The sequence below is a fragment of the Thrips palmi genome, unplaced genomic scaffold (genome assembly GCF_012932325.1).
Source record: "Thrips palmi isolate BJ-2018 unplaced genomic scaffold, TpBJ-2018v1 HiC_scaffold_18, whole genome shotgun sequence".
NCBI lineage: Eukaryota > Metazoa > Arthropoda > Insecta > Thysanoptera > Thripidae > Thrips > Thrips palmi.
This window is the reverse complement of record NW_023144627.1, coordinates 17,643,246-17,662,267: the sequence shown is the minus strand read 5'-3', so window position 1 is coordinate 17,662,267 and position 19,022 is coordinate 17,643,246. Positions and strand designations below refer to the sequence as shown.

General features: G+C 51.7%; 1 protein-coding gene across 2 annotated transcripts; it reads right to left on the bottom strand.

Annotated features, from left to right (window-relative positions):
• Nucleotides 1-17: 17 nt before the first annotated feature.
• LOC117644281 (protein slit) lies at nt 18-10,936 on the bottom strand. Of its 2 annotated transcripts, none has more exons than XM_034383603.1 (9): nt 10,818-10,936; nt 10,065-10,221; nt 8,062-8,544; nt 7,503-7,725; nt 7,289-7,425; nt 7,043-7,195; nt 6,552-6,732; nt 1,743-1,882; nt 18-1,665 (listed from the first exon to the last, which is right to left on the bottom strand). In XM_034383603.1, exons 3-9 carry the CDS (start codon nt 8,519-8,521, stop codon nt 1,403-1,405), a joined length of 1,557 nt encoding a protein of 518 aa, XP_034239494.1. In that variant the 5' UTR covers nt 8,522-8,544; nt 10,065-10,221; nt 10,818-10,936; the 3' UTR covers nt 18-1,402. The 2 variants fall into 2 exon arrangements, with proteins under 2 accessions (XP_034239494.1, XP_034239493.1); XM_034383602.1 differs by lacking the exons at nt 18-1,665; nt 1,743-1,882 and adding exons at nt 4,154-5,169; nt 5,361-5,500.
• Between the last annotated feature and the right edge of the window lie 8,086 nt (nt 10,937-19,022).

Here is a 19,022-nt window from a genome sequence, read left to right as displayed (position 1 = left end):
GTTCATGCACGCAAACACTCAGATGGGAACTCTCCCGAAGTTTTATTCGCCATTTAATCACATCCACATCTTCCATCAGATTTATTAGTTAGCAGAAACGTTTGTAAATGACATACCTCACATTGAGGCTAACAGACCCGTCTTGGTTATTCCTGCCGAAACCAACTGAAAATACACACGCTACCATTGCGCCCCAAAGAGGGCCAAATTATTAGCAATGACACCAAACGCGGAACGAGGCTTTATTGTCTGAGTCTTTTGCATGTTATGTCGGGGTTCCGACAGAAACATCAATATTGCACTGACAAAAATCACAATTACATGATATGTTTGGTTATGAGTTTAAACACACCTGCCCTTACTCGTTTGCTATCTTTTCACACACTTAATTATCGTTACTAACAACTGTATTTTATACATAAAATAAACAAAGTAACAAGAGTTTTTAAAGAAATTATCAAAAGATACAAACAACAATTACCTCCCACGACTCCCGCGTAACAAGATTTAAATTGCACCAAATCTAGAACTCGTCTTTGATGCTAGAGGGTCAGCATCTACACAAAGTCGCTGAATGAGGAGCTAAATTAAATAAGCAATGTTACATCTTGCTTATGTCTTTTTACACTTATTGCAAAACCTCCGTGATGCTTTGCAGTACTTCTAAGAACTTTCCAAGGCATAGAGTTGGGGTCAGCGCGTCACTTCAAATGCAATCTACGAGTGAGAAACAGAGCTACGTCATGAAGAAGTTCCCAAAGCCTTTCCTAAAGAGTAAGTAACATAATACTCCGTGGCTTTTGGGTGTCATATTATTTTTAGGCCTCCTAACACTTACTTTAATATAATGACATGTAAGTTATATACGGCTTTTAAAATAAGTTTTTAAACACACACACACGCACACACACACACACACACACACACACGCACACACTCATAAAGACCTTCTAAACACACAAAACATGAACCTTATTTTATAGTGAAATTAGACCAGCAGTGCCACTCTATGATATGCTCAGACATTCATTAAAGACGTTTATACAGTGAGATGTACTACCACAATAATATATTCCACAGAAGCACAAAACTTTAGTTTTCCGAGGATTATGCTTTACAGACACAAAATGTTCTGAGAGCAAAGTTACATCGGCTTGATGTTCAAGTTACAAAATAATGCTTACTTTATTGAATGCTGTTGTAATTTCTAAATAAAAATCACGTTGGTAAAAAAATGCCATGCTGCGAGCCAATGAAAGAAAACAGGACGCAATGCAGATTAGGAAACAGAGCCAGGCATGCCAACAAACGTAGAAAATGACAATAATTACTCAGACGTTGTTCAGGTACGGATTAACCCATTTATAACTCAACATAACGCATTCGGATACCGAATTAAATATTAAGATAACACACTTTTACACAGCAAGGTACTTAATACGACCCAGCCCACAGTCGCAAAGGTTGGAGCGGAGTTTGCTTTAGGTGGTTGGTAAGCCTTGCCACCACAGCCCATCTTTGCGAGGGGAAGTTCGTGCACCGAATATTCTCGATGCTCGGACTGCATGTGACATATTACGTTCCTCGGGTCCTCGCCGGCCGGCCTCTTGTTCTTGTACCAGTCCGTGTACCACGCTAGTTCACAGTCGCACCTAAAGGGGTTTCCTACAACAAGAAAACAATGTCAAAAAATGCCGAACACAAGAGAAGAATAGTAGTAGACTCCAGCCGTAGGTACCCACCTGCCATTTCAATCAAAATTAGAGACTCCATGAACGGCGCCACAACTTCTTCAGGAAGCGTCATGAGTTGGTTGTTTTGCACGTAGATCCTCTCGAGGTAGTGGAATTTCTCAAAAGCCGCTATGGGCAGGTGCTTGAGCCTGAAACAGCGGCAGCATTATCACTCACTGGGCCGGCACTGGCCAAATGTGAATTGCAGCGGCCTCTGGACAGCTGGCAGCTCAAACTAGCACTTGCCTACTACGTTTCAGTCAAATTTCAGAGAATGCAGCAACAAGACTCTTCACAGAACCTAATCTGTTGTAGCTTATTTAAGACTATTTTTTGTTTTTAAATGGAACAGTAAGATTCCCTTTCGTAAAATTTAATATTCAAGGTAATCAGAAAAAACTTAGATGGTTACGGGGAGGGGCAAGTGGGAGTCGCGGCAAAAAAAGTTCCGACACGTTAGACAGGTGAAAAGCCGTTCCTGGGAAGCCAAGGTACAGCACGCCGACATCCCGAACTGAAATGGAGACGTGTTGCCATGCGTCGGGAACTGCAGGCACGCAAAGGTGATAAGAGATGGTAACTGGAATTAACGTTAGAATTTTATTGATCTGCATTAAAGACCACATGTAAATATTGAACACAATTTTATCCAAATGCGATATCGTTAAAACAATGCGTGGTAAAGATTTGATCGACCACAAAAATACGACGAGGGGATGGAATGAGTAAAAGATGGCAAATGATTTATGACACATGATTTTAAAAAATACAAGTAGGAGCCACTATATAAGAAATGTACAATTTATAATTTTAAAATAATGATATGTACTCAAACAATCTAAGTTTACTTCCTACGGCTGGAAATATAGTACAAGTAAATAAACCAACCGTAGCAAGATGGGCGTTTTGCTTCGGCATTGCCAACTGCCCCAGGTCACTTAGAAACGATGGCCTGACACGAGAAAAAGATCGTAGAAAAATATTGCACGATGAGCAAGTGCCGGTGCAAATTTGGCAATGCACGAATAAAACCGATATGTATTGAATGGTTCTTGTGCCGCTCTTGAAGAGCCGGTCACGGTGCCTTAGCTAAACATCAAATTTTACTACACTAAACAAATTTTACGAGCAATAGCTACGACATAAAACATAAGTATCTGATTTTACACATTATGAACACATACTTACAGGAAATTGATAAGGGATGTACTTGTAATGTACGGGACAAATAAAACCATTTTTACTTCCTAGTAAAAGACTGGATAAGAGTCCAGGCCATATTAGAAAGTTCAGGCCGTTTCTTACCTGACACATGGCGTGATATATTTTTCGCAAACATTTAAATAGAATTGATATGTGCATGATATGTATGTTAACATTAATATTTTGAGGCACAAATAACGACTGACTACGATGACTCCACCTTCACAACAATATATCACAATGTATAAAGATCATTTACAACTTTCGTGAAGAACAATTCTTATCGGTAAACATGAAATATGATATGTTTAAGGTACATAGAATTATAAACAATCAAAAAGAGATATGTAGAAGACAGTGCATCAAACTCATGACGTTTTTAACATGCTTATAAAGTGATAAATACGTACTCTGTGTTTTAGTTCTAATTAAATTGCGGTTAAATCAAACGCTCTATCAGGCCACCAGTGCCCAATTTATCAGTAATAGTTAAGTCTTTCTCGCATCTAATTTGCCTGTGTCAGTTTACAGGGGTTTGTTTCAAGGTACGCCGCTTTCCTCTAAAATATGACAACACGAAAACGTTTGCATTTCTTACTGCAGGCTACGTGTAGAACGAACTATTACGGACGATGCCAATACTTCTTGAATCATTCATTTAAAATCGGATGATTTAAACAGAACTCTACAATGGGGTAATAGACAAATAGAACACGAATGAGTCAATAAAGACAAAATACAAAGCTATTTCCCGATTAAAGACCTAAGCATAGCCTGCGACATAATTCGGGCTGTCAGGTCTAACAAAGCATTGGAGTAAGCTCCTGAAATAAAACAGGAAGCCAGAAAATTCAACAACAATTGAAGAGCCAATCTGTTAAGGGAGATACCAATTTTGACCTATCAGGCACATCGACACCTGTAAGGAAAAGGCACGCAGTAGCGGCCGCGCGATCCAAAAGGCGCTCAGTTGCGGCCCTGCGATCTGAAAGGCACGCAGTTTGCAGCGCGCGATCCAAAAGGCACTCAGTTTGCCCCGCGCGATCCAAAAGACACGCAGTTTACCGCTGGCGGCCGGTAAACTGCGTGTCTTTTGGATCGCGCGGGGCAAACTGAGTGCCTTTTGGATCGCGCGCGGCATACTGCGTGCCTTTCAGATCGCAGGGCCGCAACTGAGCGCCTTTTGGATCGCGCGGCCGCTACTGCGTGCCTTTTCCTTACAGGTGTCGACATATTATTTTAAGAAACATGCACCGTTTTATAAAAAATTTCTAACGTCCTGCAAAAACGTACGCGTATTCAGCGTGCTAAATCAGCCAGAGCAATGAAACCTTGCCAAAAATAGAGAGTATTTTCTTAATAGTACAAGTCCATATTTACAAAAAAGGGAAACAAACCACGTCTCTTATGAGTAGGATCTCATCAGATTAGTTAAGTATCCCATTTAATTACAAAGAGAGACCTCAACGCGATCTCAAAATGATTACGCTCTTCGCGCCTTCCTGCCTCTTATGCTCTTTGGAACGCATGGTAAGTCTAAAGTGTATTTACACATAAATTTACAGCACAATTTAGAACACGTACACATAAAACTCAAGGAAAAAACAATAACAAAACGCAACAACGTTTTTAACATTAGCACCTAAAACTGAAATAAGTAACTGAGTTATCACAAAACCGCACCATTCCGAAATAAGTTAAAAATATTCAGGGGCATTTAGTTACACCTGTAGTGTATTTAAGTCAACGAAAAATAAAAATGGCACATTAACGTTACCGTTCCAAAGCACAAATCTTTGTTTTCGAAGAGTTCTCCATGACACGCCTTCACATTTAAAATGATCTATGGCACTCTAAGATTCTAGATCCGAAAATTGACAACCGTTCTTTCATGAACTGGCTCATAAACCGTTCCTCCTTGGATCGCACTTATTCGGACTCACTAAGGTTTACAGAACGGACTCCAACACTGCAGCGATAAAAATTGCCCCACTGAGCATGGTAGGCAGTGAAGGTGCCCCAGTGCGCGTGGATGAGGAGGTTTGCCCCAAATTTTTCCCCACGCAATGCATCTTTTCGAGTGGCAGGGCGAGCAGGTTGTATTCGCGGTGTTCGCTGTTTAGGTAGCACATGGTTTTCCGTTTGTGTGCCGCTGGCTCGTCGACCATCCCCACTGCCCGCCTGTACCACGTGTGGTACCACGCCAAATCGCAGGTGCACGTCAGTGGGTTGTCTGAAACATCAGGTCAAAGAAATGAGTTTTGTTTGTCGTTTCTTGACACAACTCTTGTGTTTGTGCTCTACAGCTCTTTGGGGCTGACGGACGAGTATGATAAATTTGTCAAGCCCGTGTGGGCGGCGTGTGGGCGAGCCAGCTCGCCGAGTGGCTTCACAAAGGACCACTCGAGTTTATTTTGGACTCACCCGAGAGGTCGAAGTGTGTGACAGTGTCGATGATGGGCTCCATCACCTCCTCGGAGACGTGCTCCAGCTTGTTGTTCTGCAGGTTGAGGGTCTCGAGAGAGTTGAGGTTCTCGAACGCAAGTCCCGGGAGGACGAGGATGCTGCAACAAGACAGCCCCACCAAAACACTGAGTCGCCAATCCGCCCTAGTGTGCTATCAGGCAACGTCGGCAGCACTCGCTGCGCCCGGCCGACATCCCTGGAGAACAGGCCGACAGTTTGAGCAAGTGCCCTAGAAGAAGTAACACATTCGCAGAAAACTGTTCTTTTTTACCGAACAAATTCCAACTGGCGCCGCCCAGAGAAGCATTGTTAGTTGCAACTGAGCTTAGCTTGCTGTTCCATTGGCTTAGTGTAGGGACTGGGCCATGGTTAGTTTGGACAGGGCTGGGGACACATGCAGGTTGTACTCAATAAACCGTAAAAAGGTTTATTAAATCCTTGCAAACTTACCTTTACTCCGTTTTCTTTTCTTCGCGGCTGATCAAAAACTTGAGTCTTCTTGTCTCCCTACAGCTCAGCCCAACGATATGGCGCGTCTCTTAAATACGAGGATTCCTAAGCCAAACATAGGGGTCACAACGCAGCCACCCTCATTACCCAGATGTTAAGCTGCATTTCGCTATGGACACCACAACCAAGCCTAAGTGCAAGCAATTTCTAGGTGGAAAAACACAAAAACTTGTGCAAAAATAATTTTAAAAAAATGATAATAGTTAAAAAAAACGTGCTGGTCCGTTCACGGCAAAAGTACCGCCTGGGATTCCCAGGCGCATCATAAGGAAAAGGGCCTATTCTCCAGGCACCGCCTGGGAATCCCAGGCGGTACTTTTGCCGTGTTATACATTTTAAAAATGAATTTAGTGCTAGGCCAAGCCGGCCAAGTCGGACTGAAAGCACTGCACTCTCAATCTCTAGGTGCTCAGGAAACGAAATGGTTGCACCTCGAAACTAAACGTTGAAAATTGAAAACGTAGACAGAGCGGGTGCACGGGAAGCAACACACACAAAAACGCATTCGCGAGTCGATAGCCAAAGATGAACATCGGTTGGATCGCAAATGAAAGAGAACGTGTGACTGTGGACGCGAGACCCGCGGTCCGATACAAAGAAGCGTAGTGGCGCTGCCTGGCGGGGCCCGGCGGTACTCACGCATTTTTCTGGAGGTTCAGGAAGGTGATGGAGTCCCCGAAGCCGGAGAAGGCGTCGTCCGGGATGAAGGTGATGTTGTTGACGCGCAGGTCCAGGTGGCGCAGTCGGTGCAGGCGGCGCAGGGCGTCGCTGGGGATGGCGTTGAGCTTGTTGTCGCCGAGGCGGAGGTACTGCAGGTTTTCTGCAACACACAGGGCGGGCTTTAAGGCGGCGCCGTTCGCTGCCGTGTGGGCTGGGTCAATATTTTCCCCCACGTTTGTTGTTGTTGTTGTTGGCTGCACCCCTCCCTCCCCTCCATGCATCATGAACGAAGACATGCATGCATGCATGCATCTTCATTACAGCGACCGGCCCCTGCCCAGAGCCGTGTTCGTCGCCCTGTCCCTCTCACGCCTATGGGGGTCGCCCCCTGAGTGCGAGAGAAACAGAGGGACGAAAACGACTCTCAGTCTGCTGTTCCCGGGCCCGCACGCCACCTCCACGAAGCTCACCTTCCAGGCCGATGAAGGCCTCTGGATCCACAAAACGGATCTGGTTGTTTTCCAGTTCCAAGGAGTTGAGGAGTTTCAAGTGGGAGAACACCCGAGCTGGCACCGTGTTGATCCGGTTGTGCTGCAAGTTTAGAGTGTCTAGATTCCGGAGGCCTGGAAAAAACATACGGAAAACACGTGCAACATTAGAAAAAAGAATGAATTTTTTTCGCAGAAAAAGGGTGAGGTTGTAGAAGAATTGTTTACCTTCGAAATCCGCTTCTTTAATCTCTGTCAACTCGTTCTCCTGCATCTCCAGCTTCCTGAGCACCTCGAGCGTGGCAAGCGCCCTCTGAGGCACCTGACGCAAACCGTTGCCGCCGAGGTTCAGACGCTTCAATTTCCTGAACACAGAAACAAAAATTATTACAACAATAGAACAAAAACTCTTTTTTTTCCGTTTCTGTCCAGTGCTACTTACTTTCCCAGACCTTCGAAGGCTTGGTCGTCGACCACGTCAATCTTGTTCTCGTACAGCGTGAGGATCTCCAGGGTGTCGAGGCCCAGGAAGGCCTTGTTGTGGATGGCGGAGATCTTGTTGTGGTTCATGTTGAGGATCAGCAGGTGGTGCAGTGTGCTCAGCGCTTTGGATGGCACGATGGTAAGCAAGTTCTGGGAGAGGTCTAGCTGTGTCAACTTCTTCCCTGCAAACACGACGACACACATCAGATCTGAAGCGTCTCCACGGCAGTGACTTTCGAGTGGCGCTGCAGCCCCGCGGCGGAACGCCTGAAGGCGGGCCGGCCCGCCGCGCTCGGCTGCGTCGCGCCGGGGAGTTTGCCTACCTGCACGGCGCTCCCGGCCACACAGGACTCGAACCGAACGTGCGACCCCACCAATGGATTCCTCGTTCGGAGAGCAATCCAATGGTGGGGTCACACTTTCGGTTCGAGTCCTGTTTCACGACTCTGGAGCTCAAAACGCGTCTAGAGTTTTGGCCGCCGGCGCGGCTGTTCTGACCCACTGCGAGGGAGACTCACCGACGGAACTGAGGGACGACTCCTCGACGACGGCGAGGCTGCTGTTGTGGATGGTGAGGTGGCGGATGTCCAGGCCCAGGAACACGAACTGCAGCAGCTTGGGCAGCGAGTTGTGCCGCAGCTTGAGGTAGAAGATGACGGCGTTGCCGCGCCGCTTGAGCGCGTCCATGGCCTTGTTGATGTGCTGCGTCTCGGTGGCCTCGCACAGGATGTCCAGCCCGTTCTTCTTGACGGTGCAGCCGCACGGCTGGATGTCCTGCGCGGCCGGGCAGCTGTTTTGGCCGGACTGGCCGCCCTGCGCCTGGACGTCCACCACGAGCGCGGCCACCAGCACGAGGGCCGCCAGGGCGAGCCCCAGGCCCCCCAGGCCCAGGCCCCCCAGGCCCAGGCCCATGGTCGTGGGGGCCTTCGAGGAGCCCTTCGAGGGGCCCCCGCCCCGCGTCCCCCTCGTCCACCTCATCTGCACGCGGCTAGGCCATGGCGCTGAAACAAAGGAAGGGCAGCAATTAGCAGCGCTCTCTCTCTCTCTCTCTCTCTCTCTCTCTCTCTCTCTCTCTCTCTCTCTCTCTCTCTCTCTCTCTCCATCGGCTGGTGCCGGAACCGCCCCGGGCGTGCCACCCCGTGAGGCCCGCCAAGCCACGCACCTCGCTTGATTTGGGGTTGTGCACCCACAGCCCTGGCAAGGACTAACCAAGCGCCAAACCTCCAAAGGACCATGGCCGAGACCATGGCAGAGGCTGGCCGAAAGCAATTTCCTTGAATACAGGGTGTGATGGGGAAACCAGTGGCGGATCCAGTGGGGGAAGGTGCTGCCTACCGCCAGAACCGAAGTTCCCCCTTTTGCCTGTCTTCCAGGTGATTGTGTGTGTAGGAGCCACGAGGGTAGCTGCCTGCCCCTTCTGCGCCTTTATGCCATATCCTCTCGTTGTACTCAATGTGTGTCGAACCAAGGTCTCCTCGCAGTTTGGTCCGGGCCAACGCTATCTATCTGTTGTAGCACCAGGCGTGTTTATTTCAGTCAAAAGATGATAACCCGGCAGCTGGGCGCAAGGCCCAGCTGCAAACAATGTTTCTTTTCGTAGGTTTTTCGTTTTTTCTTTGAGCCGCTTCTATTTACATTATCAGCCGCATGTCTGCACTGATAATGAAAAAGTCATTATCGTCATGACTCATGAGTTTGGACGTGGAAGGTTTTACTGACCAAATTTAGGCCAGCAAGGCTTCATCTTGAGTTGTGTGTCTCAGTTCGCAAAATTTAATTTGGCTGATGATGCAACTTTGTTTAAGTTTACAGTCGCACCCTCCATCGCTTAAGTGCGGGTAGCAAAACCCTCCTGGCTCAAATTTGGGCGAAAAGATAATCCGTTCGCCGAACTTTGAGTGACGAAGCAACATCGTGCGAGGGTCCTGACCATGACTCTTCCATTACCAGTGTAACTGGGTCGTCGCCGTCCTTCTCTCCCGCATCCCAGCCTCATTATCACTGCTAACGAATCTCGCAATCGTGTTCGGACTCGGAACGGTCACAATACCCAGCGGATCGGGCGAGCCAGGGGAACTCTCACGAAACAGACTGTCTCCTGTTATCTTTCAAACGACCCACCAGCTAAATAAGGATTAAAAATAATGTGAGAATCGCCTCAGGTATAAATTGTCTCCGAGTGAGATTTTTCTAATACATAGCTGCCTTCGTCAGTCAGTGCTAGTCGAAGTGTTTTAATCGGGAGGCAAACAACTTGAATTTTGGTATCCATTTCCCTTGAAATAACGTTGAAATGACGTTAAAATAACGTGAAATAACGCGAAATAACGTTGAAATGCCCTTGAAATAACGTTGAAAAAACTATGAAGTAACGTGAATTTGAAATAACGGTGTACAAATTTTGACCAAGTTGTTTGTCCCCCCCGGTTTTTATTTCCTTGGTAGTTAGAAACCAGAGACTTCGTGTTCTTTTAAGAGCGTGTTCGTAAACAACTGCGTCACGGCTGACCGCTGCACTGACCTCTACACGTTATCCTCAAACCTCTTCGGCCCGGCTATCCTCTCCGCTCGCATGGGGGCCGAGCCTAGGGGCTCCACAGGGCTTCACCGCGACCCACACAACCCGGTGCGCCACCTCCGAGGACCGCGACGACGACCGTCTTTGATCTTGTCTTGTTCTGCACGGAAAACTCCAACGTAAAACTCTGTGTCTGGTTCATACATCATTTCGTGCACGACGTCGCGCAAAAGAGGAAAAACAGAGCGTGCTCTGAAGTCCTTACGGACGCTACGCAACAGCAGCACGGACAGTACGGTGCAAACACGCTGGAAACCTTCTGAGCACATGAAAGGTACAAACTATTGACTTTTTCATACGAAGAATCTGCGAAGAATGACCAAGTATTTTCTTTATTAGCTGATGTATGCTCAAACTACTTTGTTTTGACAACCTACTTTTGTTTGTAAAGCCCAAAACAGTTTGTTAGGTTTCCAGAGTGAAAGTAATCACGGATGATTTTAGTTTGTAATATTGATGATTCTATCCGTATTACAAAAGGTCTCCGTATCTGTAATATTTTTCGTAAGGTTCGGGCGAAGCAATCTCTGCAAATACGGATGAAATCATCAGTAGTTCAAAGTCAATCCATCCGCAATTAAGTTTCCACAAAACTGTCCGTAGTTCGGATACGCGTGTCCGCAAGAAGTTTAGCGTGCACTGTAGTGTGCACGGAGTCCTGCACAAGTTGCCGCGGAATCGCACACAAAGTCGTACATGGGAGTTTAGCGCGTGTTGCGAGTCCCCCGGGCGGCGGCGAGGCGGCGCGGCGACTTTGCGGAAGAACCCGTGACAGCACAGCTGCGCACTGTGCCTCGGAGCGGCCGGCACCAAACTAGCACGGCACAAGCGAACCGCGGCACGCCAAGCGAGGAGCGCGCCACGCTCCCCACGCCACGGCAAGGCGGGGCGGGGCGGGGTGGGGCAGGGTGGGGCAACCGGTGGCTCGAGAAGCAGAGGCAGTACGCCGTGCCGCTCGCCTTAAGCCGCTCTCCGCTTGCACCTTCGCCAACCAGGGAAAGCCTACGATATCGCGGCCCAGTGCACTACCGCGCTCGAGAGAGAGAGAGAGAGAGAAGAGAGAGAGAGAGAGAGAGAGAGGGGAGAGAGAGAGAGAGAGAGAGAAGAGAGAGAGAGGAAAGAGAGAGAGAGAGAGAGAGAGAGAGAGAGAGAGAGAGAGGAGAGGGGGAGGTAAGTTCACGGTCAATGCAGAGCGGGGAAGGGGGAGGGGCGGCGGCTCTTGATAGGCTCGCTGGACGCGCCGGATTATGACTGGCACCCTAATGGGTTCCTTCCTGTGGCTTGGAGGCCCCGCCCCGGCCCGCCCCGGCCCGCCCCGGCCCGCCCCGCCCCGCCCCGCCCCGCCCCGCCACCCAGCGCCGCCACGCCAACGCGGACGGCGTGCTAGCGCCCTGGCATGCAAGCGGAGAACCGTGTGCTCCACAGCAAGGGAGTCGTCCTCCACGGACGAAGAAAGCCAGCACGGAAAAGTCACCGGTTGGACCTCAAACTCATAATCCGTCCCCTCGCCTGGTGCACTCGTTCCGTTTTGCCCCCGAAACGGGTATTCTCGCTTCCTAGTCAGTCACCGCAATCTGGCGCGTTCCCAGCATGCATAATGCGTGCGGCGTGCGAGTGAGCGGGCTGCGTCTGTCTGCGTTTGCATCCGTTTGTGTCTGCGCGGGAGTGGCGGGCCGACCTCGGGCCGACGCGGGTGAGGAGCAGATTCCAGGGTAGCAATTTGCCAAGTCAGTCGCGCGCGCACACACACGCACACACACACACACACACGCCCGCAGGTGTATGTCACTTTGTCATGGAGCGCCAGCCGCAGTATCACTCGTACACATGCACAGACTCAGCCAAAGAGAGAGGGAGGGAGGGAGAGACAGAGCGAGAGACAGGCTCCGGCCACAACAACTGTTGACCCTAGCTCTAAGTAAGGAAACATTGCCGGCGGTGGTGGCGCCGGCACGACCTGCCACTATTCGTCACCCCCACCCCTTACCCCCCACCCCCGGCATCCATCAGTTGCCAAGCCCCCTTGCGACACCTGCACCTCACGCCCCGACCCCGGACATAATTCACCGAGCGGCGACGTAAGTACTGCGAAATAAAGCGTCCACACCGTTAATAAGCCGGAATAGTATCAGGTCCGCCCCCTTATCTTTGGGTCTACGCTGCTGCGAATACATCGACAGTTTAGAAACACAACTGCATGCTTAATTTATGACAAAGCTCGACTTAGCCCCACTGAAATAATAATTCTCTAATAGCAGTTCATGAGAGAAGCACACACACATTTCTCTCTCTCTCTCTCTCTCTCTCTCTCTCCTCTCTCTCTCTCTCTCTCTCTCTCTGGCCTTCCTTCTTTCAGGGCTGTGGCTATTCCAGTCACAAATCGAACCGCCTTTTCCCCGGACAAGAAGTTCGACCTCCACACGCAAGCGCGCATGTCATTTCATTCTCCCACACTGTCCGAAAATAAATAAAAAGAGGCCTGCCTTTGTTTTTCTTTTCGTTTCGTTCCACCATTTTCGTGACAGTGACTTGATGAGGCCAGCTCCGTGCAGCCGTTCACGGGGGACATGAAGCAGCCCCTCGGCAACGGCGGACAATTCGTCTGGTGTTGTCTGTCTTTCCCCATCCGGGCGACGGCTTCCTCAAAGGGTGCGTGCGCTTGTGTGCGTGTGTGTCCGTTGGTGAGTGAGTGTGGGTGTGTGTGTGTGTGTCCCGGATACAAGGGCAGCCGATGATGGATAGCTCCACTGACTGTTGTAAGGACCGGCACAAAACTCGACCACCTTTCCGCGTTCGCGTTTTCCCCTCCGGCAGCGTGGATACAAAAATGACCGCCTAAAAATAGGCAAAACAACACACTTTGTCCGGACAAGCAGGCAAAAAGTACTGCTGTCTCAGCACGTTACTGACTTCTTGCTCATTTTGTCAGCACTTATGCAAGTAATTTGTGCAACCATAATGCGTAACTTTTCCTTTTTTTAAAGAACTACTTAGGAAATATTCATTAATGTACTGCCAATTTAGTTTTGTACATAACTTTACAGAGGAAATTAGTCATATTTACTTAGAAAGTACTAAGTATTATTGTCGCTCACACGACCCTCTCAAAGGCTGCCCCTGGACAGTGGAGAGCCACTTCCAAGAAAAAGTACCCGTGTTTTAAATAAACTGCGGTGGCGGCAAGTGTTTTTGCTTCTGGGGCTTAGCCGGCAGCATTGTCCAGTGTAGCCTTTGACGCGGCAGCGAAACGCGCCTCGCTCTGTCTCCCTCGCACTCACCGGGAGCCCCGAGGGCGTGCGAGAGAGAGAGAGAGAGAGAGAGAGAGAGAGAGAGAGAGAGAGAGAGAGAGAGAGAGAGAGAGAGAGAGAGAGAGAGAGAGAGAGAGAGAGAGAGAGAGAGAGAGAGAGCAGAAAGCAGAGTTCGGGCGCAGCGCCCGCCGCACTCCGAGGCCAGCCTACTGCACCCAGGGGCACGCCGCGGCGCCGTGCCGCACGGACCGCATTGGCCCAGTTCGCCCACAAGCTCAACTCCACTTGCTGCCCTCGGAAAATCCTTCAACGCTCTGCGGCTTGCTCTGGATACCTCGCGAGGAATTTGGCTGCTCTCAAGTTGCGGAGAATTAAATCCGCACTGCAATTATATGCAAACGAAACGCCAACTCGAAATGTTTTTTTTTTTTTCAGTGCGGCGCCCATGTGCTCGCCGCCACGCTGAGGAGCGCCATTACTGAAATGGCGGCAGAGTGGTGTAGAATTTCCCGTTAAAACGCGAGCAAACGAGAATCGGCAGGCGCCGCCCTGTGGATTTATTATGGTTCGGCCTTCTTGCCGGAGCGCCGGAGCGGCGCCTGGGGTGCCTCATGCCGATCGGGCCACTGTAAACTGCAGCCCGGAACAGGAATTCCCTTTTCCGAACCGAGCGGGATGGCTGGCAGGGTGCTTCCCAGGGGAGGGGGGAGGGAGAGGGAGAGGGAGAGAGGGAGGGAGAGAGAGGAGGCACATGCCAAAGTGCCGTGCATCGTTGAGGGCACCTCGAAATGTCTCCGAGGCGGGGACAATGCGGAGCTGCTAGCCGGGCTGACGTCATACACCGCCGGGGCAGGTGAAGGGGAGGGGGGAGAGGGGGAAGGGTGTCGCTGCATGGGGCACTGGAAAGAGCAACGCTCCGCGAGGCCTTGGCATTTGGCCGCGTTTTGGGCCGGGTAACGTGTCGAGTCGTTATTCCGACTGGCTCGGCGCCGCCCGGCGCCTACACTCGGGGATGAGCTCAAAGGTGGAGTGCGGGCAGAACCACCGGGGCAGGCGGCAAGCCAGGCGCCAGCCAGGACGCCAGCCAGGCTGCAGCGCAAAGGCAGCCAAAGCGCAGGCAATTACACCCCGCCGAGGCCGCCGAGGCCAGTGGGAAGCAACAATGGCGCACGCCTGGCCTGGCAAGTACGTAGTCTGTGGAACAGCTTTCCACCAGAATAAAGGAAGTTGCAACAGGGAAGTGCAGAGCCCCGCCTGGGCAGCCGGGTGCGCACATCAGTTGCCCGCGGCTATACCACCGTCACACACACACACACACACACTCACACTCTCTCTCTCGTGCTATTTCCATTCATGCCAGCGCCGCGGTGACTAGCGGGTTCACCAGTGGCCCCGTGGCCAGGGTCTTCTTTCCCGCTCCCCTTCCTCATTGGAGGCCCCGGTCCGGTGGCCGGTCGCTCCGGGCCCGCTCCGGGCCCGCTCCGGCAAATGGGCTTGGAAGAATGGCCCTGGGCACTGGGCTGCCCCTCGGCTGCCCCCTCGGCCGCCCCCGACTGGCTCATCAGGCCAATGGGTTACGTGGCGCGCTGATCTCCGGACCGAGCCACTACACCGCAACACGCACACCCGTCGCGAGAAGACGGAGCGAAGCGGAGTCGCCACACTCTCGACGTCTTACGGAGAAATTTAAATTTTCCACAGAACGAACTTTTGCATTTTTGAAAAACGAAGAAAAACTACGTCGGGCTTATGCTGAGTGACCTTACACTCAGCCTATTACTGACTATTGCTCATTAGCAGACGCATTTCTAGAAGCAACCGTAATACTTATTATTTTTTAACGAAATGCAAAGTATTATGGTTGCTTACCGAAATGCGTCTGCTAATAACTGAAAATTAATCACTAAACGGCTGAGAGTGTAGGTGTGTTCCACGTTGTCACAGTAAAAGATATTTAAAATGCTCTGTTAACTTTGCTTCTTTCAACAAACTGCTGCAAAAAAATCATGGCTGCAGTGGCTTTATTCGCTGAGTGGACCTGTTTTCCTAGCCATCAACTGATCGTTTCTTGGCCGCTTCGTTTCAAAATTCTTTTTTTCCCGTGCCCCTGGTTCGATCCTGCCTCCCCTTGCCTCACCGGATAACGCAGCGCCAGCAGAGCTAACATTTCTGTCACGTCCGTCAAAATGGCGAGTGGGGGGGGGGGGGAGGGAGGGATCCTCGCAACGGTGGCGATGGGGCACGTGAGCATTGTGATGCTTCAGAACGCATACAGCCCACGCAGCACCGGAAAAGTTTGCCGAGGGGAAAAAAAGAGAAAAGGAGAGCTCCGATTTGGGAGTCCGTGTTTCGCAGAGGGTGTACTGTACCGCCACGCGTTTCTAACTTAAATGGCTGATATTGGGTCCTGGCTGACGCGGTGTGCCAGAAGTTAACTTTAGTTCAGCAAGAGCATGATAAGTCGAGCTGAAGATATATTTTTTCTTAGTTTTTCAGACAAAAATCGTTTTTTATCGACGATGAGTCGACCTCCAACTGAAAAAGGACGTCATGGATCGGTTCGAAGTCGTTTCAGCAACATTTCAGCTTGACCTGTCCCCGTTATCCGTGCCGCATGGGGTGCACCGCCCAGACGACGCGGTCAGTTAACTGAATTTGCCGTCAGTCCACACTCGGTCGGCGACATTGAAACGCCCCGACAGACACGCCGGGAATAGCCAGCCTGATTGCCGAGGTGCCGAAAGTGGTAAATGATGGACCAATTTGAATTGGTCTCCAGAGAGAGCGGGTCAACCTTTGCTTCCAGGTGACGCCAGGAGATATCACTGAAAAAAACAAAAACAAAAAAAAAAACGGAACCCACGAGCGCGTGCGGGAACGATCACTCACTTATTACGTAACGCTTTTCATAGCGCTGGCCTTGCTGCTGCTTATACACTGCCAGCGAGTGCGAGAGAGACGGAAGGCGTCACGTAAAATTTGGGCGAACCCTGAAGTCGCAACTACAGCGTACGTCACCCCTTCCATCGTTTCTGCTGTCGAACTCCCTGCCGTCCCACTCCAGTGGGAACGCCGAAAGCCGTCCACACTTTCTCTCCCCCACCCCCACAATGACACCTGTCAGCTGATTTCGCCAGTGATATGGGTCCGGTGACGCCGTGCTGACACGGCGGTGAGTGCAGTGCTAGCCTGCCTGCCAGCGCGGAGGAGTGCACAGAAGTGCAGCCAGAGAGCGGCCAAAAATGAGGGTAGGTGCAGTCGGCAGTCGCGTCAATTTTTTTCGAAGGTCGGAGTAAGAAGAGCACATGCACTGCGAGAAAAAAAGCACAGAAAAAGTACGGAACCTGTCTAATCAACAATTTGCCCGGACCGTCCGTACCTGCCCTTCTACGGAAGTTCTGTACTTTTTTTTTCGTGCTTTTTTTTCGTTCTTATGGGACAAGTACAGACGTTCCGTACTTCCGTACTTTATTCGTCTGTACATTTTTCGTTCTGAGGTACGGAATTTTTTTTCATCATGCTAAAAATGCAAATGAAGTGGTTCTTTTTAAACAACTTTTCCTGGGATTTTTGTAGTGCGGCGGCGGAATCAAGGGCCGTATTTGCTCGTACGGTCGGCAAGCCTGGGCAAGCCCTCCTGGCGGACGGCAAAAGGCGTTTCTCGTTTCGGAGCGCGCGGGCCAGCGGGGCCAGTGGGCCACGGCAAACAGCACCCGCAATTTCTCATACCGCGCCCCGCGGGACCGGGGCGGGTGGACCGGGGCGGGTGGACCGGGGCGGGTGGACCGGGCGGGTGGACCGGGGCGGGTGGACCGGGGCGGGTGGACCGGGGCGGGTGGACCGGGCGGGGCGGGCCGAGGGAGGGCGGATGGGCGGACAGGGGGGCAAAAAGACAAGGAGGCGCACGAGGCCGCGCCAAGGCCTCGCCAAGGCCACGGCGTTACGCAACGCACGTGGCTCGGGGCTTTTTCCAAAGACTTCGCACTGTAAAAGAAAAACTTAAAGAAAATCGAATGACAGCAGGACTTTTAGTTGGTTCTGTTGAAATAAACGCCAGGGGGGTGGGGTACAACTCGTTTGGTCGAAATGGTGACGGTAAACTGCCCAAAATGGACAAGGCAGGGGCCGCGGTGGTTTGGCCTAGCTCTCGCGTCGCGGCTTTCGCGGCTTGGCGGCTGGGCGTCCCCGCGGCGCGGCGGCGGGGCCATGGCGGGGCCCGCGGCCAACTTTGAAGAGCCCGGGGAGCCACTTGTCACAAAGTGTATGGAAATAAGACGACCTAACCCGTTTCAAAGGACGGGCGAAAGGGCCGGCGTTGCCCGGCTGGTGCCCTTCTGGGCCTTCTGGCCGTGGCCGGCCGGGCACCGTGACCTCCCGGAAGTCCAACCGAAGGGACGCAGGGCGGTAGCCGACGCCCTCTGCCGCCTCGCCCATTCCGAGACGAAAACGACTCTCGGAATCGGTCTACTGTGACGGTTGCCTCTCCACTTGGCCGTCTGTCTGCCTGTCCGTCCGTCGTCCGCTCGCCCGCCTACCTGCTTGCCGTTGCGTCTGTTGCTGCGGAGCGCGCAATTTTCGCTGTATTTTTCATTAACGGCCGAGCGGAAACTTTTGCAAGAGATTTATACTCGTTTCTCTCTTTTCCTCCCCGTTTGAGGAGGGAGGCTGCCGGGAGCCCCCTGCCGTCCGCGGGCCGCCGCCGTCGCCAAGGTCCCCGTCGCGCTGCCGGCCCCGCACGACGCCTGCCTGCCTGCCAGGCGCGCCGTGGTGTGCTGGACCGCGCGGTCAGGCCCTGGCGGGGCGCGGCGGCGCGTGGAAATTTCCCCCGGGGGTGCACAGGTGGAAGTTTTAGCAGGAGTCGTTACAAATGGCAAGAGGGGAACGTGTCGCCCAATGTTCGTCACGCCTTCGTGTTCGTCACGCCCGTGGCCGTTACGCAGTCGTACGTCATGCCTGTGTCCCACAAACCGGTTGTTCGTCACCCCTGTGTCCGTCACGCCTGAGTTCGTCGAACCGGTGTCCGTCACGCCTGTGTCCGTCACATCTGTGTCCGTCACGCCGTCGTCCGTCGCGCCGCTTGAGGACGTCACGTGTCGTCCCCCACATAATGCAATCAACGGCGTGCGCCTCGCACGTCACGGCCAATCTGTGCGGCCTGTCTGTCTGTCTGTCTGTCTGTCTGTCTGCTCGTCCAACCATCCGTCTGCGTCTATATCTGTTCCAAATCCTTCAGGGGACACCCACCGCGACCTTGGTGTGAGTGTATGCGCACGGAATCGCGTGTATAAGTGTTTGTGTGTGGGGAGTGTATGTTTGTGTGCGCTCGCGAGACTTTGGCGGTTGTCTCCCTTGCTCAGCACGTGTATAGCACGGCGTTTTCGCCGTAGGGACGACGTCCCTCTGAGAGAGGCCCCCCCCCTCCCCTCTCCCTGTGATCGGGACGAGTCCGGTTGAAACGGCTGCTGAGACAATCGCATCAGGGCGAGCACACGCGACCCCCAGACGAGGACGGACAAAATGTGAGGCAGCTGCAGACTGATTCCGATCCTCCTTTGCGTCGCTCTGTCTCTCTCGCACCTATGCGGGACGACGCGTGAGTGCGAGAGAGGCAGAGCGATGAAAGCGACTCTCGGAATCAGTCTGCTGGCCGGCC

Bases quoted from the DNA above. Each gene is read 5' to 3' on its own strand.
- LOC117644281 (XM_034383602.1), bottom strand. From the start codon at position 8,521: ATGAGGTGGACGAGGGGGACGCGGGGCGGGGGCCCCTCGAAGGGCTCC. The intron at 7,426-7,502 runs GTAAGTAGCACT...TTCTGTGTTCAG, and splicing joins GCCTTCGAAGGTCTGGGAAA to GAAATTGAAGCGTCTGAACC. The intron at 6,733-7,042 runs GTGAGCTTCGTG...TGTGTGTTGCAG, and splicing joins GGCCTTCATCGGCCTGGAAG to AAAACCTGCAGTACCTCCGC.